This window comes from Poecilia formosa, unplaced genomic scaffold (genome assembly GCF_000485575.1).
Source record: "Poecilia formosa unplaced genomic scaffold, Poecilia_formosa-5.1.2 Scaffold3, whole genome shotgun sequence".
Classification (NCBI taxonomy): Eukaryota; Metazoa; Chordata; class Actinopteri; order Cyprinodontiformes; family Poeciliidae; genus Poecilia; species Poecilia formosa.
In genome coordinates, this window is record NW_006799942.1 from 5,191,061 (window position 1) to 5,215,357 (window position 24,297).

Below are 24,297 nucleotides of genomic sequence, written 5' to 3' on the forward strand. Positions count from 1 at the left end.
GTTAGTTCTGTCGTTAAATTGAGTTTCTACCACCTTTTATACCTGTTTTAAAGTGCTATCTAAATAAATTTGACATAATAGTTTTGCAATCCTGTGTTTTTCTAATAAAATGTGGGCCTTCATCAAATAATTTCTTCCTGTCACTGTAAAATTAGAATCATGGAATACAAAACCTTAAGAGGTTGCAAATATCCCAAAGTCACCTCGACGTATGTCGTCAATATTATTAAATTTGTATTTAGTGATTCAATGAGTCACTTTTAGATGTACTCATTAAGTACAGAGAGAGTGCCTTTTCTTCTTGTACCGATACCAGCGTCAGGTTCTTGTAAAAGCAACCCGATACTCTGAACCGTCACCACTTTTGTGCCTGGTTTTTCTCCTGGGCTGGGTGCGAAAACACTCCATACAAGGTGGTAGTGGTAATACATTAAGAAGTTATTTACTGACACTCCCAAAAAACAAAAACAAAAGCTGGAAGAGGGAAAAAAATGTCTGTATTTTGTGCATATTTCAAGACAAACATGGAGGATACTACAAAAGCAGACTGTCTGCTTGCTTAGATAAATTGTCAAGTGTTGAAAAATGCTCCTTTAATATGACTAATTTGGCAAAAAATTTGAAAACTAAACACAACATTGAATTCAAAGAGAACCAGCACAACCAACATTTCAGCAGAAACTCCAGAAACGTGAAAAATAGCAGAGCAAACATACGTGTAAAATCCTGCCATCACAGAGATGTGGCGCTAAAGTTTATTGAATGTGTTACAGTTTACATTTTAATTGAAATATTTGCTAGTTAGTTCAGGAAAACTTGTAAAAATTTAAATTTAACTTTCATTATTTTTAATTTATTTTAAAGGTATGCACCAGCGTATGTCACGCTGTATATTTGATTTGTTACTTAAGTCAGAGGGACTGTAGGCCTAAAAGATGAAGAGCCACTGTGTTCGAAATAAAATAAATGTGTTTTCAAAAGTTGTGTGATGTCTTAGTAACTTATTAACTTGGTACTTGGAATTGGCAAGTACCTAAACTGAAGTACTTGTACTTGTATTCGGTCTGGAAAAAACTGGTTGTAGGATTAAGTTCAACTATCTCTTAACTCTTTTCAGACACTCATTCACTTAGTCATCAAATAAGTAGTTTGTTTGTGTGTAATTGTGTGTGTGTTGCGTTTACACTTAGGAGTTTGCAAGTACTACTTTTGTTTTATTTTGTTTTTTTTCCTCTTAGTGGAATGTCTGAAATAAATTCATCAATTTAAAATTAAATTCACAACAAAGAGAAACTCGGCGCTGCGCCTTAACTTCAGTTTAATGTTGCACTGGTGCCCAAAGAAAAGGGCTGCTTTCTTTGTAATGTTGGATTTTTCAACACATCACAATAAGTGGAGGGAAACTGAAAACTGAGACCGGGAGGGATTGTCAAATCCAAATAAGAGAACTTTCAGGTTGAACAGGAAAAGTATTTTAGAGGAAACTATTTTCCAAAAGGAGCTTGAATAATGATGTTATTATTCCAAGTTTAGACCAATCACCAAGGTTCCAGTTACAGTGAATTTAAAAAAGCACAAAAAATCAAAACACACACAGAAAGAGCAAAAGACAGAAGACAAACACACACACGCACGCACGCACACACACACACACACACACACACGCACACACACACACACAGAGAAACCTTTTATGGACTTTCCCAGGCAGTCAAACTGCACTCAGTCTCACAGGGGAATTGCCAGAATAGGTTCCACATGGTTCCTGTGCAACCAAACCATGCAGGCAGCCACAAAGGCAAACACACACACTCACACCAGGGCTTATATATAAGGCGGCCTACTATATGTCTCTGTTAGCGGTCTAAGCTTTGGCTTCACACAGAGTGTGCCAGAATTGAGTCAGGCCTCACAAAGGCCTCCAAATGATGGAGGATCACTGAGTCCAAGACATTTCCACATTGCGGTGAACACACACTGCTGCTGGCACAAAGTTAACCCACAAATGTGTGAATCAAAGTTGTGGGAAAGCCAGAACAAGAGACAAATAAAAAAGGAGGTTAGTGAGAAGTTGCCTAAAAGGACTAAAATCTTCACATCGACGCACAATCTGCTCAATATTTACTTGTGTTTGTGTCTAAATTTAGACTGATGATCAGAAGTAAAACTAGAAATAAAGGGAACACAAAACATATGACGAGACAAAGCTCGAGTCAAATAATACAGAAAGCCCCAGCAGAAAGCTGTTTGCCGAAACGGCGTGACAAGCATCACGTTTCTACATGCATGTGTAAATAAAAAGTGCCAGCATGATGCTGTTTCCAGATGATCTTTATCGCGTCTCAAAGCTGTTTGACTTACCGGATTTTAAATGAATAAACTGCAACAGCACAGAAAAAAAGAAAGACAAACATATCAATAATATGCTGCAAAAGAGGGGTTTTAGTATGAAATTTAATCTCATTTGAAACCAAGTGTAAACACACTCTGTATAAAAGACACTTAACCTCTGTTTCTCACTGAACTTTTCCTGTTTTAGATCAGTTTGAATCACCAAAACATTTCTATTTCCTAAATGGCAAAAAAAGAAAAAAAGAAAATTCTTTTCAAGAACTCAGAAGTTAAAGAACAGACAGTTTGAATGAGGAGCCAGGAATCTAAATTGATGGGTTCAGTTAAAATATTGCTATATGTTGTTTCATAATTAGTGACTGTATGATGATTATAAGATGCAAAGCACTTTGAACTGCCTTGTTGCTGAAAAGTGCAATACACATAAATGACTTGACGTTTGTACCGCTGCAGAAATTCTTTTTAATAAATAATGTGTTTCATTAAGACAAAACCTGAGAAAGGAAATGGCTGAAAATACCGGTTTTGTTTACGTCTGTAGATTAGTCTCCTTTTACTCTGCACATGAACAATATATATGAATAAAACAAAAGCATAAACTCTCACCAGTCTTTTCCTCTCCTCTTCCATGGTGCTTAAAAGCTGAGAGAACTCCTTCAAGGACTGAGCTGCAGCACAAATCACAGACTTATAATCTCTGAAGTCGAGTCATGTCTTTCAGAGAAAACATAGATGGATTTATTTTTCTCACCTATATTGATCTCATCATCAGTTTCAGCATCACCAATGCATTCAAACTGGAACTCCTGCAGCGACTGAGAGAACCGCTGCACTGCCAGAGACAGACCTGAGGAAAATGGACAGGCGGGTATAATAGTCATGTTGCCAATATAATTTTAATAAAAGCTCACTGATGTCACTGGTCAAACCAATTACAACGATCCCTGTTTCTCTTAGGAAATAATCCTGATGTTTTGAAACAAGGATTTGGCATTTCATGTGATACCAAGTGTCAAAGTCTGATGTAAGCGAACTGCCACACCTGGTGATAACACATGTGTTTGTGTTAAATGCTCTTTCTGTGTGTCTCACTCTGTCACTACACTGCGCTGCTGTGAGATGCGATCCGAACCAAACCCCTGCAGGGATCTGAAGTCAGGTTTGGTTTTCAACATGTAAAAGGAACTGAATAACCCAAAGCTCTCCACCACCAGGAACAGAAAGAAAGTCCTATTCTTTACAGCCATAAGATGGAAACTAAATTGACTTGTTCTCGTCTGCTTGAGTTTAGCAACTCATCTTGTTTAAAAAATAAAATAAATAGCCCTAAAAACGCTAAACACGTGTCTCAAACAACAAACTGCACTCTGCTGGATCTAAATATGGTGTTTCAGGTGATTCTTAACAGAAAAGGACTTGTTCTCAAGAACAATGCAGCCATTTAGTTTGACCCCACTGATGCACGTAACCTGCACATAAAGGTGAAGAGTCTTCGTCAGTTTTTAAAATCAATGAGCCATCAGACAGATTTCCCTAAATATTCCTAACTTTCACACTGCAGTTCAGGGGGTTTTGTCTTTGCAGTGTGGCTTGAGATGACACTAGCTGTGTAAAAAGCAGGTGGTAATATTGTGGAAATGATAAAAGTGGCGATAAAAAATGTAAACTTCTTTGTGGCCTTTTTCAGATGGCAGGAACTGTGTGGCACAGCAACCTTGAAAAACATTTGACAAGAGTCTTTAGGACACCAGTTACATAAAGTCGGGTGATTTTTAATCACCAAGCTGCACAATGTGTTTGCATTTAATCATATTTTTAAATTAATTCATATTATTGATGCTCTCATGGAACAAAACAGTGGAGAGAATTGTAAAAATGACAATTACAAGAGTACAGACAGTTTTTAAAGCTTGTAAACATCAGTAACTGCAAGTTTTTATAATGATAATGATAAACAGTAGGACAAATTCTAATAAAAAAGAACAGATTCATACTGAAAAAAATTAACTTTTAATTCAACCCAATCTCATTAATTACATTTCTACAACTGTAAAGCTCTTATTTAGACATTGATAATTAAACCCAAAGACTTAATTTTCAAACATTTGGACCAGATGGAAGAAAATGCTGCTGATATGTCAATTAATATTTTCAGATCAAATTATCTAATTTTTATTTTGCCAGAATAAAATAATTGTGCTAACAACAAAAGGAGTTCTGAATATGAGAATTAATGTTAGGGGAATACACCAACATGTTAGATGTAGCTGCTTCATCAGTAATGAGAAGAAAAATTAATAACCTTAATTATAAAAGATAAAGGATAAAAGCATAAAACTGCAGTCTGAGGATTTTTGATTATCAACTATTGCTAATAACATTTTTTAACATAATCATGGTCAGTAAAAATAAATGCTAATAAATAAAAGGTTGATAAATTAGCACAAGCCACCTAATCTGATGTAAATGTAGGCCTTTCTCGAAGAGGCTTTGGGATTCTTAGACGCTGTGCTGTTTAGTTTTTATGGTAATTCAGCCTTTCTCTGTTAACCTGTAACCATAATGGGACTGAAATGCTGCACTGCATCACTACATCTTAAGTGAAGAAAGAATCTCGACCCTCCAGTTGTTAACTCATTACAACCTAAGGGTTTGCTTTGCAGTGTCTATGAAAACTTGTACCGATTTCTCAAGCTTTGAAGAAGTAGTAAGATAATTGTAACAGAGAAAGAGGAAGCTACATTTTCCAATTTTTAAAACAGTGTCTTGCTGTGTGAAAGTATTCACACCCTGTAAACTATTTTTTTTTCAGATCACATTCACAAGCTTCAGTTTATTTTCTTTAATGTGATACACCAATAGACAGTGGCACATGTAAAACCACATGCATGTAAATCAATTTGTTTTCTTTCTGTCTGTCATTGTACGCTTTTTCCTAAATGTCTTATTAAGAGAGTAACTATTGTTAAAGTCATGTGCACAAATGTTTCGAGGACTAAAATCACAAATCACATTTGGTGATTTTTGGAGAATAGGTATTTGACAACAGGAACTGTCAGGTTGTTAAAAAGGGAATCGTGATTTTTACATCAGACCTAAGTTTCAGGTTATGCCATAACATACTAACAGTAAATAAAAATCCTGAAAATCTCTTGGGGCTTTTTTTCTTCTTTTCTGTCTTTTTCTTTTCTTTTTAACAGCCCAAGATAATTAGTGGTCCCCATTTTGCCACCCTTTACAAAACTTTCTGGAAACGTCCCTGGTACCAGATGACTTTCTTTCCATTAATGCATGTAGTTAAAATCCATCAACCACTAAATCATCTCTAATGTGCAATCAATAACAATATGTATTTTTAAACAGCAGGTTATCCATAGTAAATGTACAGTAAAATTCCGTTTAAAGTTAAGTAATGGTACTTTTACCATACAGACATTATATAATAGGAATTACATAGTAACTACCCGCACCAATGTAAGGTAAATAACGATATATAGAAAAATCTGTCCTCTGAGAGTTTAAGTATGTAAAGTAAATGGGATTGAACTGGTGGCCTCGGGCTTTTCTCTGCTATCACACCGTGCGCCAAATAAGGTTAAATAATCTAACAAAACATTAATCAGTCGTTGTTTACTTACTTCTGAGGGCGGATATGAGCATGTTTCCATCTTTTATCAAGTCTTTTATAAACCTGTTGGTTCTCTCCAGCTCAATTTCATGGCACTGCAGCCGCTCTCTGAACTCCGGACTATCCAGCAAAGAATCACTGAACTCCAACGTCGGGAGACCCATCGATAACTCAGCACAGGCGGCTAATAATTAAAGAACTGCAACAAGACGTCTCAGTAATCTGAACCGTAGGGGGAAAAGCCTTTCACATAACGAGCTGTTTTATTATGCACGAAAATTCTTGGTCTAATGTTTCTTCCAGCTCCTTCTTTTCATGCCTTTCTCCCTTTTTCCCCCCTCGCAAGAACTTCCGGACACTGATACACAGCAGAGCCTGTGACACAGAGGGTTTGGCTAGCTTTCACAGCGAGCCTTGCCGAGCTGTTTCTTCTACTTTGTAAACGCACTGCTCAGAAATATACTTTCGTTATGAATTAATAAGTTATAAAAATGAAACAGAAATGACTAAGAGTCGGGGAAACAAAAAAAAATGCTTTTCTTAGGACGCATAAAAACTCCAGACGACCACTTGGAAGCTAACTTTTTTCTTTTCTTTTCTTTTTTCACTTACGGCTCCAATGGAAGGGTTGTTACTATGGGAACGGGAGACTCCTGCTGGCGTGGACAGAAATCAGGAGAAAAGTTTGCCAAGAAAAACTGAGTAGTCTTGTCTGTAGTCTGTAGACAGAGATTCAGAAGGATAGTTTTTCTGAAGCCTCCTGTGCCTTCTTGTTTGTATAAACTATTTTTCTGAGATCTTGAACAAAGTTTTTTTTTTAATGCATATTCATATAATCCACTTTAGTTATTTTTGAAAAGAATAAACAAGTCAGAGGTTGTTTGTTTAGACCACTAAAATACACAATTATTCTTTTTGGAGAAGGAGGGTTAAAGCTAGTGTTGGATTTAAGGTTGGAAGAGAAATGCATGTTATTATTTTTTGTAAAATGTTCTGTGATATAAATAGTTACAATCCTGTTCCCAAAAGATGATGGTGGCCATGACAGTGCTTTTTGGGCTCCTTAATTGCTGCAGATACATTTTTATATGTAATAGTGTTGGAATCTTGTCTTGCAGGTCTGTGACAATCCTGTGAACTTTTGCTTTGGATCATTGATGGTAAACATATTTGTTTATGTTTACATCCAGTTTCCAATTCCATGGGACCCCTAAGAATAATATTAAGTAGCTAGACAATTCAATGTTTTTTTATTTTAGAATTAAATTATAGTTATTAGAGTTTCTTAAAAGAAGATACAAGTTTAAGTGAGATGAGATCATGAGAGATCATTAATTTGGCAGTGTTTTTGTGGTTTTCCCAGGGAAAAGGCCATCTGATGAATGGATTGAGCTATTTAAAGTGAAAGAAACACTGCTGTAGGATTTTTGCCAGGAGAATGCAGAGCGGCACACAGGATTACTGAACTCTGGCCAGATATCCTGTGGTAACCTCCAAACAGACTCAGAATCACATTTGGTTGTTTCATTATGTGTAATGAAACACTGGAGTTCTCAAATTCACTTTCAACATCACACTTGCTGCTGGACAACTGAGTCATCCTGAGTCATTCGACATTTCCTCATTGCACATTGTCTGAGACGGCTATTTCTTTCTTTTTTCTGGTTAATCAGTCTTTAATAAAGCTGAAAAAAATATATATTTATACAGGCCCTTCCATCCCTTGAAACCCAACAACTCCTGCAAGGTTTCAGTACTCTCTTGGTGATCCTGCTGTTTTATTGTTGGGTTACTAGTATGCGATGGAAAAGACTGGAACACCATGGCTACTGGAGTCAACAGGCTTAAAAGTACTTTTGACACAGCCAGCTTAGGTAGAGTCAGTAAAGACAAGACTTTTTTCCATAATTAAGGTAAGCTGTATACTCAAAAGTATTTTGTACAGCATTTGTTCGAATTCATGGGAAATTGCGAACTATTTTTATATTTGCTGAAAGGTAATATATAAAAGCAAAGGTTTTGAAGTGCCAGGCACAGAAGAATTAAAGCTTTTGTTGATGTCTTTCATTTGAGACCCTTGAGACCCTTCAGACAGGGGTGTCGTATGCGGGCATTTGAAAATGCCCACATACGACACTCCTGCCACTACCATGAATTATTTCTGCACAGTCCACCCTACAAAGGAGAGCCTCCAACCGTAATGGTTAAAACTTCACTCATTTGGGGCAATGCAACAGATGAAGTTAGCGCTCTTTTACAATCAGTCAGTCTGGACTTGAACAGACTGTCTTATTACATTTTTGGTAATTAAAATAATCTATTTAAAACAGGTTACCTACATTATCAGGCAAAACTATTAATACCACTTACCTTTTCTTCATAGTGGGAGCATCAAGAAAGGAAGAAACAAAGAAGACATAAACAAAAAGAAAATATACTGAAATGATGCTGGTGATTGTAACAGAAAATGTAAAGAAGTTTAAAGCACTTTTTCAACAAAGTGTTGAGTAAGATGTGCCATTTATAACTGTAACATTTTCCTAACCACACATATGATGAATAAAGCAGAAGACAACTAAAAAAAAGATTTATATTTGCTGTTTATAATCAGGATCTTAATAAAAAAGGGTCTTACTGCTGTTTTCCCAGGCTTTTTCATGTAACCGAGCGCAGCTACCAAGATGGAGACCAAATCCAAAGGTGCTACGTATATTTTAAAATAAGCTGTGAGTTTATAGGTCTTAGCGGAGACATTTGTACTTTGTTCTTTATAGACCTCTCAGTTAGTGTGAGGGTTGTGGGTAATTGTTTGTTTATTAGACTATTCTCTCCATGTAGTGAAATACAAACAATGCAACAAATGAACATGTCTGAAAAAGACAAAGTATTAGAAACGAAATCCACTTAATCAAATCTGAGCTCTTGAACATTTTTCAAACCTTTCAGTTGTTGCTATGCGTGTTTAGGGTCAATATCTGGCTGAACAGTGAACATCTCCTCCTGTTTGAAGTCTTGGACCTTCTAACAGGCTTTTTGTCTTTATCCAAGATTGCTCTATATTTAGGTCCATTCATCTTCCTATCAAAACTTATCAGCTTCCCTGTCCCTGATAAAAAAAATTATCCCCACAACACAGTGCTGCCACTATGATGTTCTTTTTCAACCACATTAGCATTTTGCATGTAGTTCCATTTTAGTTTCTTCTGACCAAACCCCTATCTTCATGTTCAATGGTCTCCTGTGGCTAATGACAAACTTCTTATAGCTTTCCCCCTGCCCTCCTTCTTCATAGAGGCCACATTTGAGGAGAGCATAGTAAGGATGGATTCTATACCTGAGCTGTGGATCTCTGCAGCTCCTTCAGAGTTAATATGAAACTTTTCTTCTGTGGTTAATGCTCCAACACCTTAGTTTGTATTTGTGCCACTGATTTTGAAATGATGGACTGTTCATTTAGCACAGCTCATCTGTCTGTGTTCTGACTTTGCAGGAATGAAATTTAACACTTTGCAAAAAGAGGCATACCCAAGCTGGCTCATCATGAAGCTCAGGGAAGCTGACAAGCAGAAACTGGCTTCATCCAGACAACAAGGCCTCTGAGTTCTAACCTGCACAAGTTTAGTCATGTTGGAAATAAAATATTCTGCTATTTTAATCCTGAGGCAGGGAACAGCTACTGTAACCTCTTTGACAACTATAAAACTTTTGACAAGTAGGCCAAATATTCTTACTACAGTCTTATTTGCCAGTCCTGTATAACAAAAAATAGATTTCTAAAAGAGGCCTATTTGCAAAACATCTCAAAACTTTTTTCTTTTAATAATTTTGCACTTTAACCAATCATCAAGGTCGTTAGATTGTAACAATACACTCCTGTACCAGATCTAACAGTCATTTCCCCCCTTATGTTATTCACAGACCCTCTCCATAAAATCTGACAGAACTTTAACTTCTAGATCTGCAAACCTGGTAGAGACATAATCACAAAAAGTCTGTAGCTGCGATTGCTCAGGGGGTGTTAAATACAAATAAACCTTTGTTTACTTGTTTTATTTTATTTGGATCTCTGGGGGGCTTTATACTCTTGTGTCATACAATCATGGTTTAAAACACTTTACGATCCTTGTTAGCAAAAATCAAAACCTTTGTGTCAACGTTAGCAAACTGGCAAATATAAGAACTGAAATAAACGGTCTTATTGAAACAGGAATGGAGAAAAACTAATTCTGACTTGCAGAATTGAAAAAGAAACTTTTACTTCTTTGCATGTGGACAACTTGGATGTAATGTACAAGGTGCTATTATACAATAAATATAATTGGACTCCTATTGAGTTTGAAGAGCCCAATAAGTATTTTTAACAACAAAAAAATGTTTTTAAAAGGGAAAATTGAAATTATTGCACATTAGGTAAAGCAATCTGTTCTTTAAAGACCACCTGGCATTTTACAGTCTGGTATTTTAGTCTAAAATACCTATAAACAGCATAAACATCATCTCCAGTCTCTGTGTCTGCGATCACTCCTGTCTCTCTCCCGGTAATCTCTTCTGTCTCTACTGTCCCAGTCGCTCTCTCCGTACCGGCGTCTGTCCCCCCTGGCTCTCGGCTCTCCTCGGTCTCTATCCCCCAGTCCACGCTCCTGCGTGGCCCCGGGACCCAGGTTTATCGGTTTGCGGAAGGGTCTGTCCCTGCCGCCGAAACGCAGCTGTCCGGACTCCTTTTTGCCGCCCAAACCGCCCCCGAGGCGCCGCGGTACCCATCCTCTGAGAGTCCTCTCCTGCTCGAAGTCCACGAACACTTCGTGCTGGTCCACCACCAGCTTGTCGGCGTCCCGGCGGGCCCGACTCACGGACCGCTCCTCCTTGTACTCTATGAAGGCGTATCCTTTGGAGAAACCCGTAACGATGTCCCGAACAAGCCGGAGCCGCCGTATGTCTCCATATTTTGAGAACACTGTCTGCAGCTTGTCTTCAGTTGTCTGGGGGTTCAAGCGGGCCACAAACAATGTGAGCAGCGGGTCGCCAACGACGCCCTTGTTGGGCTTATAGCGGGCAGACATGGCCCTCCATACCGCCCGGTCATGGGGCTCCACGTCTGTCCCGTCGATGCTGCCAGCTTTCAGGGGGTTATAGTCTTTCGCTATTGGACACCAGTCAGACATTTCAGCTGTGGTGGTTTTTCAGGCTTCAAATGCAACAGTAGCAGCTACTCAGACTGATATAACTTGGCAACACGGACATTTACCGTTAAAAACAGTTACTTCTGTTCGTTATAACGCTGAAGTATCGAAGCGCATCAACAAAAATAATCCGTGAGGAAACGAGGTCTTCTACGTCACATTTTATTGGTTCCTACTTGAGGACGTCTCCTCTTCTCCAGGCTTTCCAATGAGACGCGCAATAACAGGATGGATAATTATTGCACAATTAATTATTATCATGAATAACAATATTTTCCCGTAAAAATAGGATGTTTTATTTACTGCACCAATAATAAACTAATTATGTTTACAAATATCCACCCAAACTGCTAGCTTCTTTGGGATTGTTACCTTTGCTGCTTGAATTGTTTTTTTAATGTTGGTTTCACGAAATTATAATTAAATCATTTAAATAGGCGGTATTACACATTTGCCAGGCACACTGTGCTAAAAAATGGCACTTTCAAGTAACTGTTACCTTCAGTTACAAAAATGTACGTCACATATAACAAGACATTTGACTTATTGAAATTGGGCCTGTCTCTAAAAATTCCAACTCTAACCCCCTATCTTCAGCACGTCACCAAAACAAGGCGTTTACGTTCTGCACTTAGTTTTTTAAATATTTCCCTTATGACAATAAATGACAATTACAAATTCTTTTGAACATATTGCCTACGTCGGACCTCCCAAAATGTCCCACTTTTTGTGATGGCGTTTGCAGAATATTTTTTTCCATTTTAGTAAAATTAAACTCAGTGAGTTGTAGTTAATATATAATTAAAGAATATGATAGGGAGTTCAGTTGCTTTTTATCATAGGGACAGTTGGTCTTGAAAAGATTTATTCCCAGAATAAATGAAAACATCTAAAAACTTTGATCTTCGACTTTCTTTGATGATCTGAAATATGTGACACACAAACCAAATACCTTTTCACAGTTCTGCAAATACCTCGTCTTACTACTGCAACACTTAAAGTGCATCCCACCGCTTTAACATGGCTTGGTTTCAGTATAATTGCATGAATAACAAAGAATTAACTTTGAATTTAGGAATGAAAACACACTACACAAAGCTTTACAAAAACATTATTTAATGAGAACAGTGAAAACTAATGTTTTTACTTTGGCTCTGTTATAACAAAAATCATCAAAATGATTCTACTTTACTACTATTTACACTGTCACGCTGCCTTTGATACATTAATGAACTGGATCAGACAGAGCAAAAACCTTTTCAGCCCATTAGAAAATACATTTCCACATTGCATTTGTTTCATCAGAACAAGGGGATTTAAATTTACATGTCCTCCACGCTCCACTTGTACGCTTCCTCCTGGAGAGCTTTTTTATCAGCTATCCGTGTGTAGCGCTTCTGTTCAAATCCATTGGATCTATAAAACAGCGCAAACAGAAACATTGTCACAACAGTCTTATAAGTTTACTAAATAAACTTTAGTTAATAAAGTAAACCATACTTTCAACACTTTTTTGACAAGAGACTTTAGGTTGAGATCTGCTTAGGGTCAATATCCTGTTTGAAGGTCTATTGATGCCCAAGCACCAGCGAACAAAAATCTCTTTATTGTTACAGTGGAAATTGAAACCTCAGTGGCTGCAGGTCTTTTTTAAGTCACTTGAGGGTTTTTGACCTCCAACCTCCTGGTGTCTCTTCTAATTATCAGGGTATTTTGTAACTTTTTGCACCTCTTCCCCTTTCCACTTTAGGTAAAGGCAATGATTTCTTCTCTCAGGTTTTTGGACTATTCCTTTCCACTATACAATGAAAAGCTTCCATCAACAGCCCAAAACCATCTGCAAATGTGAGCTTTTAGGAAGAACTCCATCCAGTTAAATCCATTAGACACACAAATAGTCACTGAATGCAGGACGTATACGTCCTGCATTCAGTGACTATTTGCAAAAACTGTTTGAATTTAGATAAAAATAATTTTGATATTAGTGCTATTTAACTATTGAAGTTGTTTTTGTCTCATTTGCTCATGGCAACCAGGTGAACAACATAGAATTTTGCCAATAAATGTAATTCCTGTTGGTATTAGGGTAGGCTTTGAATACTTTTAGGTGCAACGGTGGAAGAGCTACACAATGATTTCACCATCTGTTCTTCTGTGATTTCATGTAAACCATCTACAAGCCTTACCTGTCGACTCCATCCCACCGATAACCTGGTTGAATGTTAAACCGATTTGGAGGCGGCGGAGGCCCTTGGTAGCGAGGTTTCGCTGCGAATCAAATCACAAAAACAAACCTGTTGACTTGGTATCTCTTTGAAAAACAGCTAAACGCAGAGACTTTATTGAGGTAAATGAAAGTGAGAAACATTCAAACCTGGTGTTGTTGTGTTGCGCTCCTTTTTGCGCCTGAGCATCCCAGCCATTGGATCCCCTTCCCTTTCCTGCTCTCTCAACATTCGGTCAAGATCCTCGTCGTCATAGTGACGTGCCAGCGGCTTTTGGGCTTCATGCAGCGCATCTTCTAGTTTCTGCTGTTGCATCTGTCCCTGGGCCAACCTGCAAACATTTTGATTTAATGAATCATATTACACATTTTGATGTCTTCTCAGATGTTAAATAATTCTTAACAGATTTACCCTCTTCCCCACTGAGCATATTTCTCATCCTTTGCAGCTTTTTCTCCAGCTTTTTTCCTCTGTTCTTCTCTTTCTGAATCCAAATCCCTCTTTTTACCACTCTTGTCTCGGAACACCGTCTGGGCATTCCGGGATTCATCTAGTCAAAGTATGAATCATACAATGAAACACCCTGTATATTTTACAATATTCAGTCAAACAGAAACAAAGTGAAGGAAGAAAAAGACAAAACTAACCTTCTAGTGGCTGATTATTTTTTTCCCGTCGACGGTTTTCTTCCTGTTCTTTTTTTAAGACATCAATAGAAACCAGACCTGCTTTTCCCCCTGAAAGCATCCTTGGGCCCTGTAAAAATAGACAAGAAAAATTTTAATTTCAAAGCAAAACATGTTTTGACATCAGTCATGGATATATACATATATATTTTGGCTTACTTGTGAGGGCCCAGATCTTCGAGGTGGCGACAAGTCGCCATCTGAGTCTTTTCCACTCCGCGGCCGTCTGGGTGGAGACTGGTCAGAATCGGAGCCCTGTCTTCCTTTTGGACGTCTCCTTGGAGGAGACTGATTTGAGTCCGACGCTTCCCGCTTCACAGGCTTTTTTCGAGGAGGTGACTGGTCAGAATCTGAGTCATGCCGATTCTGAGTTCTTTTGGCGTGAGGTGATCGCCGAACGTCCGGTGATCGTCGATTTGAACTGTGCTTGCTTCTGCTAGGAGAGGAATCTAAAAATAATAATATTTAAATGATCAGTCAACTGTTTTCTGTCAGTCAGCATACACAAACTGTTATTCAAATTAGCTCTTCAAAAGTTTCATCATAACATTACAAATGAAAAGTAAAGATGACTGAAATGAAAATACTTAAGACTTTCTATTGCATCTTTACAGCACCTTACTAAAGTATTCATGGCCCTTTTCACCCTTTTCTTAACATTTTATTGCAATGCAGTCACAAACTTTAATGTATTTAGTGAGATTTGATTTGTTGGAGCCCTACAAACTACTGAAGAAATAATGATAAATGGCTACCTCTTCAGAAAGAGAAATCTGAAGGTGGGGCACCTATTTAGCCCTTAAATAAAATCCAGTGCCACTTCATTACTAATTCCAGTCCACCTGTATGTAATTTTATCTCTGTATAAGTACAACTCTTCTATGAAGGGCATGGAAGGTTGTCAGCGACCCTTGGTGAACAAAAAAAAAAAAAAAAAAGCTTTTTAGTCCAAGTTTTAAGTACAAAAAAAAAAAAAAAAAAAAAAACATCACAAAGGCCAAGGAGCACAAGGTCTATGGCAGGGGTGTCAAACTCCAGTCCTCAAGGGCCACTGTCCTGCAGTTTTTAGATGTACCACAGGTACAAAACACTGGAATGGAATGGCTTAATTACCTCCTCCTTGTGTAGGTAAGTTCAGCAGAGTCCTGCTAATGACATAATTATTCTATTCAGGTGTGGTGCAGCAGAGGCACATCTAAAAGTTGCAGGACACAGGCCCTCGAGGACTGGAGTTTGACACCTGTGTTCTATGGTATCTCAAGAGGAGCTACTAGTCATCTCACTTTATGGAAGTTTGATAGAATAACAAGTCAAATTTGCAGTTTGCCACATAGAAGTCAAAGCAAAAACAAACAGCACATCATGCTGAACATCCACCATGCTAGTAGTAAATCAAGGTAGTGGTTGTATCAAGCTGTGGGGATAGTTTTCTTTTGCAAGGTGCTGTATGTCAAAAAAGATGGCATAAGTTATACAATATCAGAGACGGAGTCCAGATTATGTTCGAAACAAAAAAGCAATTTACTTTCCCCACCCACCTTTACTTTGCGCCTTTCTTTGCTTTCCTGAATGCTGCCTTGGAGGTGACACATCTGGAGAGTCGTGCCGAGTTTTCCTGGGAGGGGATACATCTGGAGAATCATGGCGGACTTTTCTGGGAGGAGAAGCATCTGGAGAGTCGTGGCGAATTCTCCTGGGAGGAGAAGCATCTGGAGAGTCATGTCTCTTATTTGTGGTAGGAGAACCGTGTTTATTTCCCTTTAGTGAACGTTCTGAGGAGTTAGGCCGTATTTTGCTTGACACAACAGGGTCTGTGTGTTCACTTCCTTTGTCCTCCTCCTCCTCCTCCTCTCTGTCCTCATCAGCTACACAACAGGAGATTTGAAGTAAATATCAATCCAGATTCACACATGAACAAATTCTTTTTATTTGCTTCACTGTTACCTCCAACAACTTTCCATCTGTTGCTGGTCCTAAAGACTTCCAGTTGTTTCACCTCATCTGGTCGCTCATCAATGAATTCAGCAATCTAAGAAAGTACAGAATTCAAAACACAGTAGATTAGTTTTCTTGGAATATTTTTAACGACTATATATGTTTTAATTGTTTTTTCTAAACAAATAACATATTTGTCTTAAGAACAAATATTTATTTGAATATTTGATAAGTAAGTAAAACTCAACAGTAAAAGGAGTGAAGGAATGAATGAATTTCGGCTAGACTGCAAGCTAACGTTAGCTCGGTGCTTACCACTGGAGCCTCCTCTTCATCTTCTTCAACCTCCGTTTGCTCCTTCACCATCTGTCTCCAGTCAATGTCGTCGTCCACTATTTTAAGTCTTCAAATGGAAGAAAGCAAAATAAGACGAATATCACATCAGCCTACCCGCCAAAGAGTCACCGAGACTCGAAACTAGCTTACGCGCTAGTGTAAATCTAAAACGTGAGCATCGCAGCTGGATTTTTCATTCACTCACCCTCTCTCGGGAACCTTACGTCGCTTCTTTTTTATCTTCCCTTTTGATTTACTAGAATTGTCGTCTGCTGACAAATACCGTTTGAGGTACTCAGCTTTAGAAAGTTCTGCTCCCTTGCTGTTGCTAGTAGAGGCGGCCATAATTAGATGTTTTTGGAAACTACGGATGACAATGAGGATCAAGCTTAAGCTAGCGAACAGAAGACGCGGATCCGCATCAATATGTAAACGGAACGTGGAGGGTGTCCAAATTGGGCGGAGTTTTTGGTTCTTTTTACGAGATCAGAACGAATGATCAGGGCGTGGGGGTATTATTTTTGTAAATTTTGACGGACAAAAACACAACATATACTTTTAATGCCAGGTAACTACATATTTCAACTCGAAAAGATAAAGTGAGCGTATATGCTAAAGATGTTTTGTTTGGTGCTGCATTGGTGATTTATTATATTATACTCTGTGCTGAACATGTATCTAAATAGAATTGGAAGTTTTGCTTTTGCTTTTGGGCATGTAAATATCAATTGATTATTCTCCCTATATCTGAAAGGCGTATTACTTTCAGATAACACTCGTTTGCAGTTCGAGCCAGCTTATGCACCGGCAATACTGAGAGGAGCGGACCTCGCCATTCGGAGTCCTTAGCATGGACCGCTGTTATTTGTGAAATTGCATTTCATATCATGTGGCCTCTTTTTTACTGGTGTAGTAGTAGTAGTAGTAGTAGTAGTAGTGGTGGTGGTATTATTATTATTATTATTATTATTATTATTATTATTATTATTATTAGTAGTAGTAGTAGTAGTATTATCATCATCATCGTCATTATTAAAAACTGATTTTTTCCCAGAATTGATTTCCATTTATAATAGTCTTATTATTTTATAAGAGAAACCTGCATTTCCAGCTAGAAATAAACTCCTAGGTTCAATGCAAATAATTCTACATCTAGATCTACCAGGAGTATAAATTCATTTAAATCTAAAATGATTGTTTTTTTGTTGTTGTTGTTGTTTTTTGTTTTTTGCATAGGGCCCAATTGGTTTGTCTCAATTGGACCCATATGCAGCTTCTATGCACCACAAATCTGGAACAAACGTCCTGAAAACTACAATGATACTGAAACATAGTTAATGTAAATCAAAGTTAAAAACCTACCTGTTTAGAGTTTATTTTGATTCATAATAACTTGAACACCTATCAGCATATTTGGTGTATATTTGTTCATGACTTTGATGATGGCATTTGACAAAATGTAATGCTTATTGCTTGTTTCATAGTTGGTTACTGTATGATGTTCTCATGGTGTAAAGAACTTTACACCATGACTTTACTTGGCTTGATATGACTCGGTCTAATCTGGGTTTCAAATGTCAAATGAGTGAATCACTTCAAAATAGTTAACGCATTTAGTATTTCATATGAGTTCCAACATTTTACCCAGAGTAATCCTGCTTCAAATCTGCAAAAAAGAAACACTAATCTGCAGACAATCCCATTTTGCTGTGACTTTGGGCAGCAAATATAAATGTTGGCTGATTGATGGGTGATTGGACCTTTAATGAAATTCTGCTGGCGAACCTCATACTTTGAACTGACTATGCATTTTTATGCATTTCAGGGGTTTTTTATGAGCACCCAGTAACCAGAAAATCATTGTTTGACTATATATTTAGCATTCTTTTATTGAAAACCAGAGCTCCATCACTATATATTCACATATGCAAGTTTTTGCAGTGCATTACATCACAAAAGATTTGTGCAGTTCTGAAGGCAAAAGGTCTCAGAGCGTCTTGAGTCATCTTCCTCGATGAAAGCATTCTAATGCCATAACAGCGATAAAACCTAAAGCTGTTGTGTTGATGGATCTGTATGTAGACAGAAGCAGGGCTGGGTTTGTTTGTGTGTAGATAGGCACAAGCTAGGGTGTCACATTTTATTCAGCAGTGTGTATGAAAGAGGAAGATCAGCAGGGGGACGATCCAGGACCACGAGCTCTTCAGAAACAGGCTGACAGCTGAGCAAGGCTGCAGTTGTTCTGCAGGAGAACGGAAAAGTGTCAGTGTTGCTTTCAAAGCACTGAACCACACATTCGTAAATCGCTAATCCACCCACCTTTCTCCACGTTGATACTCTCAACCTGCCCAGATATTTTACACATGTAGGTGGTGTTGTGTGGGAGTGTGTTTGTGAAGCCTTTCAGGGTCATCCTATAGCCGTGGGGATCAAGCTCCACCACTTCGCTTTTGTCTCTGAACTGGGCCTCTGCAGCCGAGCCGGAAACATTCGTGTTGATCAGGGCCTCCTTGGTTCTAGATGACCAGGAGAACTCGTAGCTGTTGATTTTGTTGGGCTTGGGCTCGATCCGGCAGTCAACTCTCAGGTCCTCATCCTCTTCCAAGCACACAGAGATCAGCTGAGGTTGCACTGGGATCAGCAGCACTGGGTAAAATGCAAACAACAATGTGGCATTGGAGAAAATGGTTGAAGCAGCTTAAGTCTCATTTGTAATGACCACAAACACCACAGCCATTTTGTACACATTTAGCTGTCATTAGTGGATGTCCTAGTTTGACTCTTACCGTTAGCCATAGCAACATCTCATCACATGGTAAAACAGATAGAGCTTGTATCTGTTTTTATGACCCTGAAGTGTTATAATCAAAAGCTGTTTGTTTGAATGCGCATCAGTAAATAATCTGGACAAATGCGGAAAAGCTTTTTGAAATAATCCATGATGAGTTAATAGCGATTAATACCGAAAGTGAGGCTGTTTTTTTTTTAATTCAACAGGATAATTACATAAATTAAATGCTTGAATATACAGCAAATTCTTCGCTGTAGAAATAGTCCATATTAGAAATGTTGCTTTATTATTTTGTTTTATTTACTCGACTAAATCAGTAAGAAATAGAAATGGTGATAACTAATAAATCACATCCTTCAAGATGATATTTCAGTAATATACCCAGTTGCTTCATTCCTTCTTTAATATGCGATAAAGCAGCTTCTCCTATTGGGAACAATCTCCTCCCTCAGATTTTTGTTTTTTTATTAGATACTTCTGATACTTCAAAATAGTTTGACTTAGCTTCTCAGTGCCACACCTTGGAAGTCTTTAGAACTGTACTCTCACCTCCAAGTATCCCACTTAGAAACAGAGATGTGAGCATGTTGAGGAATCACCCATCCAACTGTGGGAAAAATGACAAATGGGTTAATTAGACGGAGGAAGAGATAGGACTTAAACCTTAATACTGATGCATGCAAGTTGTTTTCTTCGGCTCGCTGCCAATAACAGCTGAAAATACTAAAATAGATCCTAATTTAGGTTTTTTGTCACAACAAACAGCTCATAGAGGTTGGAAAGTTCTGGTCAGAACCAACATGGATGTGTCCAGTGTGAAGAGCCTGACCCATCTGCGGTCCAAAGAGATGACGTAGCATAAGTTAGAGCAGCATTCTCAACATTAAAGCCATTTTTATATGTCTTAAGGTTTTTTTTTTGTTATATTAGGTTGAATAAATTGGCCTCTCACTTCTATCCATCATGTCTTTATACCTACATGTTCCTGTATATTCCATCTCATACTCAGTACTTCACATTTACTCTCTAATATACAATTAATTAAAATCCCTGAGGGACTCTTACCTCCTGTCAAAGCTGAATGATGCAGCAGTTCCTTTCTGCTCCGTTAGTAAAAGCTAAGCGGCTGCTGTCACTTTGGTGTGCAGCACTGCAGAGCATCCCACCACTGAGAAGCAGTGGGAACAGCACAGAGAGGTGGAGGGAGGCAGTGGGAGGGAGGGACGATCCTGGACCAGAAAGAGCGCTGATTCGTCTTTTTCTTCTGCAGTGGCTGACAGAAGCAATGAGCTGGCTGTCTGTGTGTGCTGAGAGGCAAAACTCGGGCATGGTCATCGCTTTTTTCCAGCAAGGAGTTGTCTGACCTTGCCTCTTTCCCTCTTTCGAGTCCTCCCCTGTGTCTCATGTTCTGAGTCATGCTGACCTGATTTGCCTTTCATGTCTCTGTCCAGTAAACGTCTCTCAAGAAGAGGAAGTGCTTTGTGCACCAAGCAGTCTCCTTATGATTTGCAAACACAAGAAAATGATTTCTAATGAGAACATGTGCATTGATTAGCATTTTGTTATGTTGCAAACACAATCCCAATAAAACACCGTGTTTTATTGGTATAGGGATGCTTTTCTTGATAAGTACAAGAAAGCTTGTCAGAAGATCACAGTAGAGATATATATTAGAATCACTTAGCTGAAGTCTACACCTACACCTAATTACCAGATTTAAAGATTTATGATTTTAGAAACTCTCCAACCAACCTGGTGGGTGTCTGAGGTTCACCCTCCAGCAGAGAGCGACGCTGTTAATATAGCCAGAGGTTCAGGGTGACTGAATGCATGTGCACTCCACACTTTTCAGTATTCAATCTGTAAGATGTTTTAAAAGCCATCAGCTAAAGCAGGTTTTTAGCACAAGAACAGGAGTACTATATGCCTGCCAAATAAAACTAAATACAAGGTGAAATAGAACTAAACAGTTAAACTCCTGCTTTAAGCAATTCTTCAGTCTATGCAGCATATAACGCATTCTTTCCTTTTAGAATGCGTTTTTGGCTTTGTCCCTGAGATAGTCTGCCCAAATAAAAACCCATTGTCATGTTTTCACAGCATCTCTGAATTCCATGACTCATTTGTGCCCCTTCAGAAATTTCCATCACTGTGCTACTAAAAAAAGCTCACTGTCTCCATCTGGAGGTTAGTGATGGTAGGTGTACAAAATGTAAGATAAATGTAAACGTATTTGCAAAACAATTTAAATGTTAGGTTAGGTTAAAATCAGGTATAACAGAAAAATACATGTACGGAAGATTTCTGCTAAATAAATGCCTTTAATATGAAGTTATTATTTTTTTTAGATAATTTTCTATTTAATTTGAAAGTAATATTTATTTTTCTCCATTCCCTCCATGACCAAAAGACACTGTTTAGTTTACACTTAAACAAGCAGGATATAATATGAGTGATTTGTTTTGTGTAGAACCCAAACAATTTTGGTTTTCGTCCATCAACAAATTGTGTATTTTGAGAAAACAACAGTAAATGTGAATCCTCCTCAGGTAGTGTAGACATAAGTGTTTATTTTAGAGGGTAAATGTCAAGGTGATTAATTAGCACTTGATTAACAATAGCTTAATATACTGTTAATCAGTACTCCACCAATAAAAAAGTAGAGTAAAAATGTATGGTCCATGCATTGTCTCCGCCATCCACCAGGGGGTGCTGTACCATTCTCCACACTTTTAGATCTCATTGCTTTATTTTGAATCCGCCCAGGTTGATTAGTAGCATTGAGCATTGATTAAAAATCCAACTGTAATTGTATTTTCATTAATAGGACACAACATTGCAAAAGTAAATACATAAACAGAAACGATGTATTATGAGATAATGTTTTATTACAGATTAATTTTTGCTAAACATCTAATTGAAGCTCAGGTAAAGGGGGCCCCTTCATTGACAGCCTTACAATCCGTAGCTCCGTCCCTGTCTGGAGTGTTAATTGCGTCCTCGGATCACAGCTCTGAATTTCTCTACACAGGCGCCCTGCGCTGCCCGGGTTGCTCGGCTCAGCCCTCATAGGCTGTTTGTCGGTCGGGGCTGGGGGTAGTCTATCTCGGAAATAATCTGCCCACGCGTGTAAGCGGCTTTATCCCCGCCGAGCCTCAGACCGCTGCAGCTCCGGCTCCACACTCAGCGCCAGAAAGAAAAAGTGACACAGGTCACACTGACCAGTTGGAGGTTGCGCACGGCTTGTGCCACACATGAACGGACTCTGGTGCTGAAGCTGAGTCTATTTCTTCACTTTAAAAAACAAACAAACAATTATTATTCCAAGAGCTAAGAGGAGTTACAGAAACTTACTCTAGGGATTTAAACACAGAGAGAAACTGGCAACGGTGTTCAGGACATGGAACAGGCTGGACTTTGGATATTCTTTGTGACTACTTGTGTTATTTCAGGTAAGATTGATTAAAAAAGAAAAAAAAAAAAAAAGAAACAAAAAAGAAGCTCCAAATAAAATTTCTGTAAAGTATTCGCTTCTCAACTTATCTGAGGTTTCATGTATTCACACATTAAATACTTTGTGTGGTAATATTTAAATCATTTTTATTCTCTAATTCAGATTTATTGGACCCCTCTGTTTTAATTCATTCAAAATGTTAATTTTAATTCCTGTGACAACATAGTAGTGACACCTTGTTTTTTTCTCATGGTCTCCTCTTAATATGGAAAACTCAAATCATAGGCACTATTATAAACATTTTTAAATACATATGTTCAAGTGTAAATGCAATTTAGCTATTTAATTTTATAAATGAAGCTGACGCCTAAGTGGCAACAATGTATTCTACTATACTGCATACTGCAGTCCAAAATTAGGCTTCTGTTTTGTATTTTTCTTAAGGAAAAGTACAAGTAATAAAAGAGTAAAACTTAAATAAGGAGATAAAGAAATATGAGTAATTCATCCTCATTATAAAAAAAATGTAGACTTAATATTAAATAAATTGTTCTTACTTGCTACTTTTGACTATAATGATATAACACAGATCAAGCATAACATTAAAACCACTGACAAGTGAAGTGGATATCTTTCTGTCCTTTGGTGGGATAGCTTCAGGCAGCATTCGTTCTCAAAGATGATGTGTTGGAAGCAGGAAAAACTGGCCAAGTAAAAATGGTTTGACTGAGGTTGAGAACTTCTGAATACTAGACCACGAGGTGGAAGCATTTTCGAAATTGCAGATGCTGTGGTTTGTTCCCAGTCTGCTGTGGTTTGTTCCCAGTCTGCAGTGGTTTGTTCCCAGTCTGCAGTGGTTTGTTCCCAGTCTGCAGTGGTAAGTATCTATGAACTGGCAACATGATCATTAGCAGCCAAAGCACTGTGGTGCAGGTGTGAGGATGGTGGCTCCTTGGCATAAGGAAAGATAAATATTTGATTATTTGGACATTTCTATATGTTGTGTTAAGTTAACATTGTTTTATGTTTCTTTTAGGTTTCATTTTGTTCAGTTTATGCCAATCATTCCTTGTTTTATTCTGCAGTGTGGTTTTTTTTTGTTGTCAGTTTTCCTTCCTGCCTTTTTGTCTCACTTCTGGCTTTGTTGCCAGCACACCTGTGTGGATTTACAGTCCCGGTTTCCTCTATGTGTATTTGTCAGATCCACATGTTATTTATCTCTGCTTCATAATGATTTCCTGGTTTCTGTTACAGTTTGCCTTTGCCTCCCTTTGTTCAGGGTTTTGTTAGTGCATTCTTCACATTGAATCTAATTCTGTATCAAACAGAGGCTTCCTGTTTCTTTAATGTTGTCTTCATATGCTTATCCTTTCCCCTGTACCATGATAACATGGATCATTTGGGATTGAGCAAAAATACCACAATATTGCTCTGTTTAATACTACTATTAAATAGCTACAGTAGTGCATTTTTGTTCACTGGTAGCAAAATTAAAAAGTGTAAAAAGTGGTGAATTAACCATTTTTGAGGGAGAAAATCAGCTTTAAAATACAATTGGGTTTACTCAAAACAGCCTTATTCCTTTTTTGAGATCACCAGAGGCATATGGTGGTAAAGTTTATTTGTTGCAGGGGAGATTTCATCTGACTTAAATAGCAACTTACAACAACAAAAAAAAGCAAAACCAAATACAAAACTGACCTTAGGATA

At 38.0% G+C, this 24,297-nt stretch overlaps 5 protein-coding genes across 6 annotated transcripts in view; 1 reads left to right on the forward strand and 4 right to left on the reverse strand.

The window, feature by feature from the left end:
* Window positions 1-6,591, reverse strand: part of LOC103141036 (rho GTPase-activating protein 42-like) — an 18,848-nt gene extending 12,257 nt beyond the window's left edge. The window contains exons 1-3 of one of the 2 annotated variants that reach the window (XM_016673805.1): window positions 5,991-6,591; window positions 3,104-3,199; window positions 2,959-3,020 (exon numbers count right to left, since the gene is read on the reverse strand). In XM_016673805.1, the coding sequence (XP_016529291.1) occupies window positions 2,959-3,020; window positions 3,104-3,199; window positions 5,991-6,144 (312 nt within the window). In that variant the 5' untranslated portion in view covers window positions 6,145-6,591. The remainder of the gene's footprint in view (window positions 1-2,958; window positions 3,021-3,103; window positions 3,200-5,990) is intronic. The other variant, XM_007556453.2, reaches the window with a different exon arrangement.
* A 3,423-nt stretch (window positions 6,592-10,014) lies between these two features.
* snrnp35 (small nuclear ribonucleoprotein 35 (U11/U12)) lies at window positions 10,015-11,689 on the reverse strand. Its single transcript, XM_007556512.2, has one exon. The coding sequence runs from the start codon at window positions 11,140-11,142 to the stop codon at window positions 10,474-10,476; it is 669 nt and encodes a 222-aa protein (XP_007556574.1). The 5' UTR covers window positions 11,143-11,689; the 3' UTR covers window positions 10,015-10,473.
* Window positions 11,690-12,266: 577 nt separating this feature from the next.
* On the reverse strand, window positions 12,267-16,813 carry bud13 (BUD13 homolog). Its single transcript, XM_007556499.2, has 10 exons — window positions 16,548-16,813; window positions 16,322-16,409; window positions 16,016-16,100; window positions 15,610-15,936; window positions 14,231-14,520; window positions 14,033-14,141; window positions 13,797-13,935; window positions 13,535-13,716; window positions 13,347-13,428; window positions 12,267-12,576 (listed from the first exon to the last, which is right to left on the reverse strand). Exons 1-10 carry the CDS (start codon window positions 16,685-16,687, stop codon window positions 12,483-12,485), a joined length of 1,536 nt encoding a protein of 511 aa, XP_007556561.1. The 5' UTR covers window positions 16,688-16,813; the 3' UTR covers window positions 12,267-12,482.
* A 1,392-nt stretch (window positions 16,814-18,205) lies between these two features.
* On the reverse strand, window positions 18,206-21,261 carry LOC103141056 (thy-1 membrane glycoprotein). The gene is made up of 4 exons (XM_007556487.2): window positions 20,199-21,261; window positions 19,683-19,740; window positions 18,662-18,988; window positions 18,206-18,584 (listed from the first exon to the last, which is right to left on the reverse strand). Exons 2-4 carry the CDS (start codon window positions 19,717-19,719, stop codon window positions 18,487-18,489), a joined length of 462 nt encoding a protein of 153 aa, XP_007556549.1. The 5' UTR covers window positions 19,720-19,740; window positions 20,199-21,261; the 3' UTR covers window positions 18,206-18,486.
* Window positions 21,262-22,112: 851 nt separating this feature from the next.
* The window catches only part of nectin1a (nectin cell adhesion molecule 1a), a 16,969-nt gene continuing 14,784 nt past the window's right edge, over window positions 22,113-24,297 (forward strand). The window contains exon 1 of the mRNA XM_007556466.2: window positions 22,113-22,585. Coding sequence (XP_007556528.1) covers window positions 22,534-22,585 — 52 coding nt within the window. The 5' untranslated portion in view covers window positions 22,113-22,533. The remainder of the gene's footprint in view (window positions 22,586-24,297) is intronic.

Bases quoted from the DNA above. Each gene is read 5' to 3' on its own strand.
- bud13 (XM_007556499.2), bottom strand. From the start codon at position 16,687: ATGGCCGCCTCTACTAGCAACAGCAAGGGAGCAGAACTTTCTAAAGCT. The intron at 16,410-16,547 runs GTGAGTGAATGA...TTCCATTTGAAG, and splicing joins CGTAAGGTTCCCGAGAGAGG to ACTTAAAATAGTGGACGACG. The intron at 15,937-16,015 runs GTAACAGTGAAG...CCTGTTGTGTAG, and splicing joins CAGATGGAAAGTTGTTGGAG to CTGATGAGGACAGAGAGGAG.
- snrnp35 (XM_007556512.2), bottom strand. From the start codon at position 11,142: ATGTCTGACTGGTGTCCAATAGCGAAAGACTATAACCCCCTGAAAGCT.
- LOC103141056 (XM_007556487.2), bottom strand. From the start codon at position 19,719: ATGCTCACATCTCTGTTTCTAAGTGGGATACTTGGAG. The intron at 18,989-19,682 runs GTGAGAGTACAG...CATTTTACCCAG, and splicing joins TCTAAGTGGGATACTTGGAG to TGCTGCTGATCCCAGTGCAA. The intron at 18,585-18,661 runs GTGGGTGGATTA...GTTCTCCTGCAG, and splicing joins GAGTATCAACGTGGAGAAAG to AACAACTGCAGCCTTGCTCA.